Here is a 15954-nt window from a genome sequence, read left to right as displayed (position 1 = left end):
TTGGCCAGCAATTAATATTAAAGGTTGTCGTTTTCACCTTGGACAAAGTTGGTAGAAAAAAATACAATGCCTTGACTTAAGTACTAATTATAAAAAAAAAATTCAGAGGAAAGTAATTTTTTTAAAATTATTTCTAGGTTTACCATTTTTAAGTCCGAAAGATGTTACGATTGTTTAATTGAATATATTATGTCAAAGCTTCCTGCAAATGTAAATATAAAATTATTCACCGATTATATTTTAAAAACATACATTGCATCAGATTCTACATTTACGCAATCCCTCCTAATCTTTGGGCAGAATTTTCAACAATATCTAATCGTACAACAAATAGTTGTGAATCATTTCACGCGAAGCTGAATAAATAATTTTATACTCAGCATCCAAATATTTATATTTTTATTGATGTACTAAAATAAATCCAATCTAATAAGTAGGGCACGAATTTAAATGCTCTTAAAACCATACAAATATGCTCAAAATATAGCCATAAATGGCCTTAAAAATGCTATATATTATTTTTATTTCTTATAAGTTATAATACATTTGCATGCAGACTTTCGCGTTCCCCTTAAATTTTTTTTTATAAAAAGTTAATTATTTTAAAGTTTAAGCTTTTTAATTTAACTAAATAATTAAATTTGGTTTTACCTTATTAACTTATTCTGATAAAATGTGTAATGTTTCAATTTTTTATAGTTAATTATCTTCATCGTGCAGTTATAAAACTTAACTTAAGTTAATTTTCTTTTCATGTTATGCGGAACCAACTATACAATACTGATTCATTGACTTTTTTTCGATTTTAGCCATTTATTTTATAATTTTATATTATAATAAACTAATTTTTTACACAGTGTTAAATGTCTTGGTAAATTTTTGTGTAAATCAAACACTAGGACAGTTTATGACATAAATATATTGTGGCTTGAAAAAAATTAACTTTCTTTTTAACTAAATTAATTTTATTTTCTATCTTAACTTTAAACTTATCAAGTTAAATTTTCTATCTTAACTTTAAACTTATCAAGTTAAATTTTTTTTGTGAACATTTAACTTTTAACTGAAGGCGACTTAATTGAATTAACTTAACTTGCCACAGTTAATTATTTTTATTAACTTAAACATATTTTCTAATTGTGAGTCTTGATAATTGACGACAACCAATTTATATTGTAGTGTATTATTATAATCAAAAACTAAGTAAAATGTATAATAATTATACAATTATTGTAAAATACCTATATTTAGAATATAGAGTACGAAAAATCAGTGTAAATACTAATAGAAATGAAGTGTACATAAATTAATATAAATATTAATAATACATTGTTGAATGACTTCGTACAAACCTAAGGTGTTATACGGCGTATAGTTTAGGCAAAATAAGTACATATTAACAAACCGCGGAAAACGATGACGGAGTTGGATTGTTCGGGCTCGCATATTTTATACATTGCGCATTTGGTAATAAAAATAAATGCATTTCACCCCTTTCTTCATATTATCTACTCATATTTACATTTCCTACTCTCCCTAATTCATCCCAGATCATCCTACTTGGTAATCGGAGAAAACGTATAAATATCACCCAAAAAATATCAAACCTGACCAATTTCTCGATTTTTATCATGACTTTATTGATAGCCGGAAATCGGAATAGTATTATTACCAAAAGTTTTAGTATAAATAATTTAATAGTTGTGGGCAATGCATCTACTAATCAATTTACAATATTAAAAAGAAAACTAATGATTCACCCACGCTGTTTGTGAGTTTAAGTCCAATCCCTAAATCAAGTACTAGTTGCGGCCCGGGCTTATGAGAGGGACATACGAATTGCGGCCATAATAATTTACTACATATCCTGGTATTAGCATTACTCTGGAGACACGGCGGGGAGTTTGACAAAATCGTGCCCTAAAAATGTTTTTTTTTTTGTTTTATTTATAATTTTCTCCAAATATCGGGTTTGTCGTAATTTTTAATTTTTTTTAGTTGACTATTGGGTTGGGGTTGGCAAAATGTAAAACTTAAAGATTTAATGAAATCAAACAGTCCTATTTTAATTTGTTCAAGCTCAGACATCTCTTCTAAACGCTTCTTTTTAACTATTTTATTTTTTTGATTTGATTGCTTTACTTCTAAATTTAATATACGTGTCAAATTGAAATTTGAGTAACACATCACAAAGATGTATATACTACCTATATATAAGAATGGTTAGTATAGAACGAGTAACGATATATTTGATTTAGAGTGAATTTTATAGTTTTACAATTAGATCATATTAAGCTGGCTGTTATGCCAAAATGTGATGATCAATGGCGAAATCATAATATCAGTGGACGAACGGAAACACGGTGTTACTGTTAGAGGATCTGCGGCCACTTTTATTGCCAGTACTATTACTACTTGTAGCCATCGTGGAGGATCGATCCAGACGTTGTCGCTGCAGGACGATCCGCCACATTCGGCGATGTAGTCTTGTGGACCAACAGATCTCGACGACGAGCACGACGAACGCGACAGCATAGCTAAAAAACAGGAACAGGAACGCTTCCTTGAGCCGGACTAGCTTAAGTACCCGGCCGCGGATCTTCTCCAGCGGTAGCACCTTGTTGGAGCCCAAGTGCGTGATCCAGTGGTCGACGATGCCGGTCTCGAATAGCGTGCTAAGCACGGCGTTGACCGGCTCGATGAGGTATGAGCCACCGTTGAACATGAACTGCGTGGTGTGCGTACGCAACAGACAGCCAGGCAGGAACCGTATGGGTATCTTGACTTTGATGCGCTTAGCCTGTGGTATGGAGTAGTAGTACATGAACCGCTTGACCTCAAACAGAGCGATGTCACGCTTCACCACCAGTCGGTCGATGACCAGCTCGAAGTTGGTAGGCGGCAACAGCTGGAGCCGCTTCATGAACGTCCGCGATATTCGCGTGGTGGCCGTAGTCGCGTTCATAATGTGCATCGACCGCGGCGTGGCCATCGTGATCAGTGCCGAGTTCAGGATCTCGTCCATCCGAGTGAACTCTGCACCGTGCGCGGGCACCGTCATGAAGCTACCCAGCGACGCTTTGTACGCCACGTTGATGACCATGCAATACCAGAGCCAGTGCACCATGAACGCCCGGAGGCTACACCAGACAGGCAGCACGCCCAGTGGCTGGTCGATGGCTGTGTGGTACACGAAAAATACCACAGAGTCCACACGGTGCAGCTTTTTCAGCTTTCGGAAGAAATGGAACACACCTGTAATAAATAGACGCCAACTGCTGCAGTTTATTACTTTATTATTATTTTATTGTAGCTTTGTGTCTTTTACATTTTAGAGGGCCTAACCAAAAGAAATCGGGGCCAATTGCACGACCCAACTAGTAAATCGTGACCCTTATCCACTATCCAGTATCCTACCCAAACAGCAAACATCAACATTTTCTAGTACCTACCTACCTAGTGGCTAGTACCTATATATAATTATTAATTAATTATAATATGTAGTCACTTCCAAACTATCCTAAACTTAAACAAATGTAGAATAAAGAAATTATATTTTTGAACTAATATTCCTTCAAAAATTTGCTGTCGTTCATTCGTATAGTAAGTATACCTACTACCTATAGATATTAAGACCGTTTAAAGCTGGTCATTTTTCATGCATTTAGACTAATAAGCGAAAAAAAATATACTTCAAAAAGTTCAGTTTTAATTTCGGAAAAATTTTAGAATTTCTCCGCTTTTTGTCGGAAGTGAATTTTTTTTTTTAGTAATAGCTGGTAGGTACTAAAGTAAAAATGAATTATGAAAAAAAAAATTTGGTACTATACTAATTAAACAATACAACAAATCAAAAATCATTTTCCTACATACCTAAGAAAAAAATATAAAGGAATTCAAATATTTTTTCAAAATTAAAATAGGGTTTTTTGTTGCTGAATGAATTTTTTTTCCGCTTTTTGGAACTTTCGTGGTACATTAGAATTGAAAATTTTTTGATCGCAAAATATAGGGACGTTGACTATACGTATGTACGTTACTGATTTCCAAGAATCTTAGACGTAGTTTATCTTTAATTACATAAAGCGTTCGAGGAACTCACACACACTAATGAATAACGATCAGTCTGCACTATACAATCACACTATTGGACTGCACTGTTTTAATGCTCTAAAATTTTGTTGGACTTTTCTACAGGCAGAGCTTTTTTAAGTTTGTGGTACTATTGTACCAATGGCATAACTTCATACTAGTGTTTTTTTCCCGAGTACAAATGTCGAGATCGTTGGATTAACATGAAGATGCCAGGTGGCACTACAAAATTAGCACATTAATCTATAAAAACATTCTAACTATTCTTTGACATATTATAATGTTGTTGCCTGTTGGATATCTTTTGAAATTACTTTTAAATAAATAAAAATATGTGGTGATGATGTAAAATATAAAAAAATGTTTATTCAAAAGTTGGTTAACTCCAGAACTCAATATCAAGAAAATACAATTTTTAAGTATAAATGCAATGGAATATTAGGATAAAAATATGTAAATATGTAGAGCTAGCTGAATAAGTAATGCTATAAAAAAATATAATTAGGTAGGTACTAGTACTATATGCAATTAACTTGTATTTCATTGTTTAGTGTCTATATATTTATGTATTTGTTATGATTGTACCAGCTGATCCCGCGCACTTCGTTACCCGTAAAAAATGACAATAATTCTTAAAACAATTGTAATTTTTCAACGTCTTTTGGGTGTCATGTAACTTGTTGCAGTAAGTGTAAGGTGAACCTCAGCCACCCTGGTAGGCAGTCCGACTATGTCAGATTGTGAACAAATCGTCGTCTCAGAATGAAAAGGTTCTAAATCAATTTTTTTGAAAAATGGTTTTTTTGCATATTGTTATTAAATATTTTTTGTTTTATAATTCAATCCTGAAATCGTATCGATCCGTTGATTATTCAATGAGATACAGAGAATGAAAAGGTTCTAATTCATACGTGAATGATAGGTACGGGCTAACTTAAAAACGTTCTCCTGAACAATTACAAAAATTACGTTAGAACCTTTTCATTCTGAGACGACGAAATGGATAATGTGCGACAACATATCAAGTATTAGCCATTAGGCAATCCTCCTCCTCTTATAAGTGCAACATAGCCACCTTGGTAGATAATGTGTGAAAATTCGATTTGGCAACCAATAATAAATAAATACTATTTTCTACTAATTTTTCATGTAACCATAGCAACCATTTGGACACAAACATTTCCATCGTAAATCTCAAAATCCTTGTTGGAGCACCTCCCCGTGTTGGGCTTACCGGGTCCAATTGTGAATTTATTCAAAGACTCACTCAAGCACACCCTAAACATTTCATCAAAATCGATGCAGCTGTTTAGGAGTTTGAATACTTATACTTAAATATATATAATATTAAGATATAAATTATTCTATACCTATATAGTTATTATTATATATAGTAAACTATTGATTAAGCTCATTTGTAGTCATTTATCATTTAGTTTAACATTTTTTTAACTGCAATTGTGAGTTGTCATACTGTAAATGTACTTTAAATTGGACAATTTATCCGTAAATAAATAAATAAATTACCGACAACGACTACGAACATCGAGCCGATGAACAACCATCCGATTTTGTCAAACTCGTAAACGTAATTGGTCCAAGACTGCGGTGGCGGACCCGCCCGGTACGGAACAGCCCACCCAAGACAGTCGATACTCGTGGTTCGAGCAAGTTCCGTGTTGTACGCACTATTGTGCGTGGCATACGAGTACCAGCCGAACGCCAAGTCGGCCTCCTCTGCGTACAGCATGGCCGTTATGTTCTCTAGAACTTCAGCGCTGTTGTACCAACTGAACATCTCGGACACACCACCCTTCGGTGACATGATGACCGGCGTGAAGTTCATATGTCTGGCTACGATCTCTAGCACCTTGCCACCGACGCCGGATGTGGTCCACTGCGGCCGTTGTGCAGTGCCATCGCCCGGCCTCAATACCGTGTCGGGTGGGTGTTCATTTCCGGCGCACCGGAGCGGACAGCCGAGCATGTTACCGGTCTTCGGCTTGCTGGAGAACAGGTCAGCGCCCACCCCGAATCGCCCGTCCACCCACCGGTCCAGTAGGAACGGTCGCCCCAGCTTGTTGCATCCGTAGCTGGAGAACGGCCGATAAGTATACGCGTTCACGCCACCGCCGTCCATCCGAACCAGCCCGACCACGTTTACATGCTTGCCCGCGTCCCAAAAGTGTCGGAATGTGCGCCGGATATTGTTCATGGGCATCTGCCTTGTCCACACTGCCACGAAGTGGCTCCGCTGGGTTGCGTTCAGAAGTTGCGTGTACAGCATGTCCTCGGCCAGGAACGCGAAGACCTTGCCCCTCGTCTGCTGCTGCAGGGGGACGTCCGCAGTAAACGACGAATATGGCACGATCACTTTGGGGCTTTGCACGGCCATGGCGAATGCATCTACCGCGGCTGCATACTCCACTGTTCCTGACCGTCGGAAGTACATATAAACGGTCCGCCGGTCAAAGTACGTTCGCGTCACGTTCGCCAGACAGTCGAACAACTCGGCAGTGTACCCGCCGCCGCCGTTGTTTTGGGCAGCAACCACCGACATTGAAACCGCGTCGGCTAACGACGTCATACCTGCAGCGACCGTGGACGTCGCAAAGCTTAGGAACGACAGCACGGCTAACACCATTGTTGCAGGTCGAATCATTGTCTGCGAAAGGTGTTGTTCGTGGTGGTTCGCCGTCGGCTGTCTAGTTAATGACCGAGGGGGCACGTGGACCGGTGCAGAAGAAAAACCGTAACAGAAATTAATTATAACAATTGACTCTTGACTTGTCTCGCCGACATGACATTGAGTAATTAATATAACGTCATAATCAATTATCATTAACGACACTTGAAACTATCGTTGTTTAAATGCAATTAAATATAGTGCTGCGGTTTTTAACGTAAAAATATACCTGTTTTAGACTTTAGTGGATATATTTTGTTTACCAACCAGTGTAACATGAATTAAGTCATTAATTAATAACTATTCACTATTCAATTTTTGAAGTACAAGGGATAAAAAATTAAACATCAGGAAAAAATATCGTCTTTCTAGCAAAATATATTTTTTTTTCACAAAAAAACTATGGTTCACATTCGAAATATTTATAAAATAAGATCAATATAACATATTTATGAATAATATTTGTAGACAATAAACTAAAAAGTTTAGGAATAATGTATACAACTAAAAAAAATATATGTAATATAATAATAAACCAAACATAAATATTACATTACTGAACGCATTGGGAACATTGAACAAACTCTTATTTAAAATTCAACAATATAAATATACAGCTTACATAATATTCTCATTATTGCACGCCTACTATAGTACTATAAAATAATAACGACTTTACAAAATTATTAACTTACAGATTGTTTTATGTTATTCCGATTGAGACAAGCTACAAAATTACATTGTTGCCCCACTATTTAAAAGAAACAAAGAAAAAACATCATAAAACACCCTGTATATGGTTTATACTGTCATTGTAAGCAGCATACCATTATTTAAGTTATAAATAAACTAAAATGAACATATTGAATGAGCAATTGTAATTTACTAAAATAATTATTGATAATAAAATTTGAACGTTATAATTTATAAGTATGCAATATAGGTTAAAAAGAAAATAGCGGAAAATTCAACTTCTCAATACATAGTTATCATTTTGTATATTATATGCAAGTATGCAACCATCAGTAAATAAAAGCAACAGAAAAAAATATATGAGTACCTACACATCTTTTTTACAGAATGACATATTTTACACCTTCCAAGAATACAGCATACTGAAGGGTCTTACAGTAAAAATACCTATTATAAAAAATATGGAGGAGAATTTTATCTACATTCGTCTTCCCTATTATTAATATCCTATTTCAAGTAAACAATATTTTATGATAAATTTTAAGTATTTTAACATTTTATTCTTGAAATGATTTAACTAATTAATAAGAATATAAAATATAAAAAATTGTTAATTAGCTACAGATCTATACTTTATTCAGAATAATAATGCCCACTCAAATGGCAAAAACTGAAGGGTCATGCGTGAAAGAGGACAGTATTTTTTTGAAAAAGGTTAGATAAATTTTTCCTCTATAATTTTCATGTATACTTGGAAGGTGTAAAACAAGTTTTAGAAATTGTATATTATTGCGCTTTCGTAGTGAGATTACTTAGTTGCTAGCAATAATTCATCAAACAAATATAATATATTTGATTAGAGAGCATAATAATATTACCATACCTTTTTTACAAAATGTATAACTAATATGTCAAATAAATTTTAGAAGAAAATATGTAATATATCTCTCAAGTCTCAAACATATTTCAATTTTTTTTTAAAAAGCTTTAAATATTTAGGATAAAAAAAACACAACAAATAAATGGTCTTTAACAAAAAAAAAAAATATAGTAATAAGAATAGCGAGCACCAAACATATAGTACAGCAAAATAAACTAATTTTAATTTACAAAAAGTTAAATTTCATAAGTTTATTTAATATAAAAATACCTGGTATTTTGTAGCAAAATTATTTTACTAATATTGTATACAACTTATGTGTATATAAGTCATATTGAAAATTTAGTTAAAACAAAAAAAAACACCTTTATATTAGACAAATAAATGTGAAAAGCACGTTGGACTATGAAACAGATGATATAGCATTGTGAGGGGATCCCATGGCACATAAAACTTTGTCTAACCATTGTAACGGTCCATTTAAATGGATTTCAATCCAACAAGGTGTGCTAGTAACATCTTGTCGATGATACTCAGCGCCCCAGCCTTTCACAAATGACATCCTAAACAGACAAATTAATTTTATTTCATGTTGTAACATTAATATCAGTAATAAATTTTTTAGTACTTACCTAATTGTGCACATTTTTGTGAGCTCAAATACGGCTTCATAACCTGAATTCACAGATTCTGTGAGTAAAGTTGCAAATTGTTGATTATTGAATATACGTAAAGAACATCCAGCTGGTATCTTACACACAGTTAATGGATGAAAATTATGATGGTGATTGCAGTTACGTGACTGTACAAAAACTGCAGAGTCTGATAAACACTCTGCATATACTTCACCGCCGATGTAATGTAATTGAATGCCTAGATTAAATAGTAAATAATACATTTAAAAAGGTGTTCAATTTGAACATAATTTATGACTTATTTAACATTTAATATTTTTAGATTAAATAATTGAATTGATCCTTTATTTTTTTATTTAATAGGTATACACAATGCCAAACTAAATTTTATTTGGAAGGGAAATGAAATTCAAAAAGTACCCACCCACGCTAGCAATTAACATATAGTGTGGCATACGCCCATAGCTATATTAGATGTATGAAGCATACAGCTAAATTATAGAGAAACTGATGAATATTATTTCCATATCGCAATACTCAAATTTATAAGTTTGTCCTGATTTTTCAGATATTATATATTATATTTTTTTTTCTTTTTATTTGAAAACATCAACATTTGTAAAAAGTATAAAAATATGTATTTAATTTGTTTAATAAAATATTAATATTATTGTAATTTAAAATTTTAATATAAATGTCAATTTGTACAATAAAATCAATGTTTATTTAAAGTATAATATTTTTAATTATTTTAACAGTAAACCCAGTAAGTATGTCCGTTGTCTATTCATTAATATTGTAATATTTTAATTTTTAAAGAGTGATTTTTAATAATTCTTTTTTTCCATACTAGTGCCATTGAGAGAGAGCTAATCGTTATCGTACCCAAATTTCTTCTAGAGATATTCTGAGTAGAAAATCTGGTACTAAGCTGGATACCGAATACTGGCCAAGTAAAATTGTTTATACTAACTGAGTATCGAGTATTGGCCGAGTAAAATTTATAGTACTAACCGGGTATCCAGTATTGGCCGAGTAAAAATCTTAATGCTAACCGGGTATCGAGTATTGGCCGAGTAAAAATTTTAACACTACTTATACTAGTATTAAAGTATCGATTAACAATTACTGATTAAGTCTTTTTAATTTAAGTCTTTAAACAGTAAACACGAGATTTATTTTTGTAATTCATAGAAGAAAAACATGATTTGTTTATAATCAACTGGCTATTGTATATCGGTTCAATTATTCCAATATGTACCAAAATAAATTATAATTCATTACCCTAGAATTTTAGATTTTTCCGTTATATTAATTAAAGGTATGCATATATTTATAAATAGATTATCAGTTTTTGCCATTGGATATGAGTCGAGTAAAAATGTAGCATTTCGCCGGGTATCGAGTAATGGCCGAGTAAACATGTAGGTATTACGCCGGGTACCGAGTAAGAGCCGAGTCTTAAATATGATATCGAGTACCCGGCCATCGAGTAATTGCTGAGTACCTGGAACACCTCTAATTTCTTCCACCATATAGTTGTAGCAAAGACGGTGGCAGCGACCAGAGTTGACGGCAGCCAACGTAAAGGCAGATTTAGTGATGGGAATGCGCAAGATCGGAAGAGTTTTGAGTGCTGCCCTATCAATGGCACGAGTATAGTTTTATAATGAAATAATTCATTAAGATTGAATTTTAGTATAGGGTTTGCCAGTTTCGTTTTGTGTTTCTTGTAATTTGACGATGCCGGGATATATATTCTCAATTTAATTGAATATGGTTCTGTATGAAAGAGCGTGGAAAAATAACAGGAGCCAAGCATACAACCCACCTTTTTATTACATTCTATGTATATATAGATAATATTTTTAAGCAAAAACTTTCCCGACAAAATATGTTCCTAATCAATACAATTCAGAAAAAATATTTTCTGAAGTTTTATGCTCCAACTAATTGGACCAATCTCTAACAAAATATAGCCCTCTGTTCAATTTGCCAAATTTAATGTAATAATTTATCATTGCTTTCAAAGTTTAAAGATACCCAATTTAAAAGTCCATCAAACTACTTATTTTTGTGTAGTTACTTGTTGTTTAATTCTATTAATATTACATATATTTAATTATCATTATTAATTTGAAATTATTATTGTTTTTGTATATTTTTAATTTGATATTGGCTGTCTAAGCTTAAATATTATTGAAAGAGTATTTATTAATCAATTTAAGCAAAGTTCATTGAAATAAATAAATAATATTCAAATAAATCAAAAAGTGAAATGTTAAATAAATTACTATTAGGCATATTTGGATCTTGCATTTATATTTAAATATTATATTACCTCTTCCGATATGTCGCCTAGTGTTTTCAATTGTTTGATTTCGATTTACATTAGAAAGTTGTCCAAGGCAAAATCGGTTTAAATTATTACTTGGATTAGTGAAACCATCCACAACTACAACAGGAGATTGACAATGAAATAGTTCTCCAACTCTACTATTTAATTCATAGTATGCTATGCTTGCCCAACTAGCTTGTTCCTGGTGAGTAAAAAATTTTTAAGTAAGTAATTTATAAATAAACTTAATTTTAAACATTGTTATATTTTACCTGGTACAAAACTTGTGTTCCAGATGTGGGACTCATAGCTTTTTCATCAGGCCCAGGAGAACTTCCTAATTCTAAAAACATTTTAAATATGAATATAATATTATAAATTCAAGTTTTAATTAGAATTCACTAATAAATCTATTTACCTGATAGTGCGCTGCTCTGAAAGGGACTATTTGGCGGAGGACTTGATGATGGAGAATTGGGTCCTTGATTATAATTATTGTATTGAAGATTTTCCGGCATTTGACGGAACATCATAGGGGGTAGCTGACTTTGTCTTGGTACCAATACAGGAGGTAGCACTGAAAAGTAAATAACATAACTTATAAGGAGAAATAGTTCAAATATTATGCTTGTTAATTTAAAATAATTTTAAATCCAACATTCGTAAGTAAATTAAGTATTAAAAACATAAAACTAGTAAACTCTATCCGAAATAGGTTTGGAAAAACAGCGCAGCCTCAGAACAAAAGGACTGCTGTAATTGGCCAGTAGTTGGCAGGGCACGGATTGCAACCAACGAGACTACACAACCCGTTTTCGTTGTGATTTTTTCAATAACTTATTTGGAATAGACTATAGGTAAAATTACTTTTTGAATACCAACATTTTTTTAAACTAGGTAAGTATACCAACTAAAATATTTGTGTAAGTATGATCATTGATCATGAATCGAAATTATCTCTTTCAATTTGGTTAGGTTAGGTTAGGATATGTGAATAAGTATTTAATTTAAATAAATATTAGCATAAACGCAGTGGGCTGTTTAAAAGAGAGACAATGATAATAATAAATGTATCTAAGAAGTACCTAGTTCATATTATTAAAAATTACTGCCAACATAAATTTTTTTACTGTATATTTTAGAGAAGATATTGAAACCAAAATAACTCAATATAATGTTTTCAATCAAAATACAATTATTGCTTTTACTCTTGTTAATGCCTAAAGCAATATAATACATTTGCTTAAACAAATTGTGCTTGGCTTACCAGGACTTTCAACACGTTTGTAATGATAAGGGTTAATACAAACATCTTTCTGTTTGTTTTGAGTAGAAAACGGGAATTGACAGTGGTCAAGAGGCTTAAGTTCATGATGGGTTTGGAGATCTGGCCATCGCCAAACACGGCAGTATATGACATGAGGTAAGCTCTTACGGTGCGACACCTGAACGAAACAAAACACATAACATGTATATTACCACTATAATGATTAAATATCTGAGGGTGGTTTGATTTAGGTTTGTTAGTACCTGCAATCGTCCGTCAAGACTTCTCGGTATGGTGACGCACTTGCTCGGTTGTCCCGGACAACTAAGCGCTTTTTCCAACTCTTCGATAGCGCCTTTCGTTTTCTTCAGTTTCTTGACAAGTGCGTCGACGGCTTTTTCAGCCCATTTTTCCTCTTCGTCACCCTGCTTCCAGCCCAACAGTTTCTTAACGGCCGGGCTGGTAAACGAGAACAAGCTGTTTATCGACGAAATTGTTGACGACGAACGGCCCGAATCGAACTCGTCCACCTCCATTGCACGGGAGCAGAAACGTAATAAACCACACCGCACTTACACGCTCGGGAAGTATTCGAAGACCAGAGATCTTAGACACCGAATAAGTGTACAACGGACAACAGCAAGCACTATAAGCAAGCACTAAATAACTACAACTTTAAGTTCTTATATTATTTATTTATTGTTATTATTGTTATTCGGTGGAAGAGAGAAAGGAAAACACGCATCATTGATTAGAATCCAACGATGGACGGTGGCGGGCTGTTCGGACGGATACGTTCCGGAGCTAACCGTGGCAACGCTGTAACGGAGTGTCACACGCACATTTGTTACGGTCCCCGGACAGTGCGTGCGCTGCGCCGTTGCCGGATTTTGTGTCTCAGCAGGTGTACCGCGACGTCGTTTTTGGGGACGTTCGTACCGCGAGGCGCGAATTGTTCGATTTCAAACCGCGGGCACTAGTAAGGACGAAACTTTGACCGGCTGTTATACACGACGACGAACTTGCGCGCGGTACGGCTTTCGGACAGCGCAGTATAGCGCTACTTTTACGACGCAACCATGTATGAGTGCGAGGGACAGTGGTCGCGCTTGTTGCCCGCCGCAGCCGTCATCTGAATGTGTAATTAATGGTCAATAATTCCATACGATTATGTGGTCACTGCAATAAGCGTAAATCGCAGACGAGACGTGTCGCCGGCGATAAATCCTCCTCTTCACTGCAGTCACGGTAGTGAGAACGGACTAGTTTCGTACGCACGCGCGCGCGAGTTCGAAGTAGGTACAACACGTTTCGGCGGCGCTACAGGTATACAGTATATATGACCATACGGGTGTAGGGTATAGGTACTACTCACCTCTTGCTGACGAGGCGGGTGGGAGCAGCCGTCTGGCGCCTGTACGGTCCAGTCTGATTTTCCCTTTTCTTCCTCTCAACCGACACGGGTATTAGGTATATTTTATTGTATTTTATATAATATCTATAGTGATAAACGATGGTCTTCATATATAATATTGTATATACGGTATACGCCAATATTATTATTATATATTATGTGTATAGTCGTTTACGTATGAACTACTTTAACTGTATAACTTGATGTATGTTGTCCGCACTCTTTTCTCGTACCCCGATTATCCACCCTCATAGCTACTGTGGCAGTGGGGCGTATAATAGGTATGCCGTATGCGACTCATTGAACAAAATATAACTAATTTTGATATGCATATGCTGCTGCCTGCTTGAGTCGACAGAAAGAAAACAGCAATATATTTATTACATACCAGATAATACCAGATAATATGCACAAAAAAAAAAAAATAGTGCATCCTGCTGCACATATTGACCACGCAGACATGCGGTTGATTTTTCGACCCGTTCTGTACCTGACTGCTGTCTGCTGCAGTATAAAAATTGGAATTTGATTTTAATTTTTAAAACAATTGGTCTGACAATTTATGTTTAAACAAGCTTTGTTAATACAGCGTCTTTGATATGACGATTGACGATACACGCGAATAGTCAATATAGATCGAAATAATATTATTTATGTCTTTCAATTTCCGTAATGAAACCAGTGCCAGTGCGCTATGTCTACATGTTATATTGTCGGCGCCGGTGCGCATTTTGTACAATAACAACTGCAACAAAGATGTCGATACTAAATTTAATGGGTTTAGGTAAATACCGGCCGCTCCCTTGCAAAATGGTATTTCATAAATATGTCGCCGGCATTTCGTGCAGAAGCAACGGTCCAGTGAGGTATAGTATTGTCCCGCCGTGCTGTCGCCATTCACCATCCCCATCATATCGTTCTGAGGCCCCCTGAGTGCTGATCGTCTAAACAAAACCTGCTCTCATATTTTATGTGCATCGTGTATCTCTGTTACATACTTCCATATTTATATAGGGTGCAAACATTTCTCCAACAGTCAACACTGTTAAGTGATTTGTATTTGTTTTATTTTTAATTTAATGTAATTATATTTTTGTGATGATGGGTTAGATAGGGCCGTGGGGGATTGTTATACATATTTATACGGTGTCAATCGCCCCTGAATGGCGGAATAAAAATCCTCAAGAAAAAATCTCTGACCCTAGAAAAAAAAATCCCTTAACTACAATGAAAATGATTAAACAAATATTTTTAAATTAATATTATTATCTGTATTATTTAACGTATTGATCATTCAAAATATTTGTATATTAATATATTATGCTATATTTATAACGGCTATATTCATTATAATTTATAACTATTGTTTGATAATTATTTTAATTTTATAATCTTATAATTTTTCATCTATTTATAGAGAAAAACTTCTAAAAACACCTTTCAATAATCTGATATTATTTACATTACCGTCAAAATACTATAGGAAACGTAATATTTTAATTTTTCAATCCTTATAGTTATAATAATAATTTTTTTACAATTTGAACTACAATATAATTTGCAAATTGTAGTTCAAAATTTACAGAATTGTACATAATTATATATTATACTATCGTAATATAAATCAAAATATAATTGGTGATTTTTCGAAAATTATTAATTTTATTATATGTATATATTAATTTTTTTGAATTATAAGTATACCTATATTCTATAAGTATATATAATATATTTGTAATTCAATATTAATAATGTGGTAATTAAACTAATTTATTGGCGTTTAAAAGATATTTGTTCAATCATTATTCATTTTCATGTGGTTGTTAGTACTTAGTATTGTAGTCTGGGGATTTTTTAGGGGGATTATTTTTCCCGAGGATTTTTATTCCGATTATTCTGACCCCACAAGATCCCAGTTGTATAGAGTTTTAAATAAATTATGTGGACGA

The 15954-nt window shown here is 33.9% G+C and overlaps 2 protein-coding genes across 2 annotated transcripts; both read right to left on the bottom strand.

Annotated features, from left to right (window-relative positions):
* Nucleotides 1–1136: 1136 nt before the first annotated feature.
* Nucleotides 1137–7049, bottom strand: LOC107884936. Its single transcript, XM_016808060.2, has 2 exons — nucleotides 5620–7049; nucleotides 1137–3255 (listed from the first exon to the last, which is right to left on the bottom strand). Exons 1-2 carry the CDS (start codon nucleotides 6932–6934, stop codon nucleotides 2342–2344), a joined length of 2229 nt encoding a protein of 742 aa, XP_016663549.2. The 5' UTR covers nucleotides 6935–7049; the 3' UTR covers nucleotides 1137–2341.
* Nucleotides 7050–7136: 87 nt separating this feature from the next.
* On the bottom strand, nucleotides 7137–13896 carry LOC100169512 (protein mothers against dpp). Its single transcript, XM_001947068.5, has 7 exons — nucleotides 12855–13896; nucleotides 12592–12769; nucleotides 11743–11901; nucleotides 11597–11667; nucleotides 11328–11526; nucleotides 8984–9224; nucleotides 7137–8914 (listed from the first exon to the last, which is right to left on the bottom strand). The coding sequence occupies exons 1-7, from the start codon at nucleotides 13125–13127 to the stop codon at nucleotides 8755–8757; spliced, it is 1281 nt and encodes a 426-aa protein (XP_001947103.1). The 5' UTR covers nucleotides 13128–13896; the 3' UTR covers nucleotides 7137–8754.
* Nucleotides 13897–15954: the final 2058 nt, after the last annotated feature.

Source organism: Acyrthosiphon pisum, chromosome A3 (genome assembly GCF_005508785.2).
Source record: "Acyrthosiphon pisum isolate AL4f chromosome A3, pea_aphid_22Mar2018_4r6ur, whole genome shotgun sequence".
NCBI lineage: Eukaryota > Metazoa > Arthropoda > Insecta > Hemiptera > Aphididae > Acyrthosiphon > Acyrthosiphon pisum.
Note: the sequence above shows the minus strand (reverse complement) of the source record. Positions and strands in the feature narration are given on the sequence as shown.

Excerpts from the sequence above, each read along its gene's own strand:
- LOC107884936 (XM_016808060.2), bottom strand. The coding sequence starts at position 6,934 with ATGATAATTGATTATGACGTTATATTAATTACTCAATGTCATGTCGGC. Across the intron at positions 3,256-5,619 it reads GATGTTCGTAGTCGTTGTCG|GTGTGTTCCATTTCTTCCGA; the intron begins GTAATTTATTTA and ends TATTTATTACAG.
- LOC100169512 (XM_001947068.5), bottom strand. The coding sequence starts at position 13,127 with ATGGAGGTGGACGAGTTCGATTCGGGCCGTTCGTCGTCAACAATTTCG. Across the intron at positions 11,902-12,591 it reads CAAACGTGTTGAAAGTCCTG|TGCTACCTCCTGTATTGGTA; the intron begins GTAAGCCAAGCA and ends TTTACTTTTCAG. Across the intron at positions 9,225-11,327 it reads TAGGCGACATATCGGAAGAG|GCATTCAATTACATTACATC; the intron begins GTAATATAATAT and ends TATTTAATCTAG.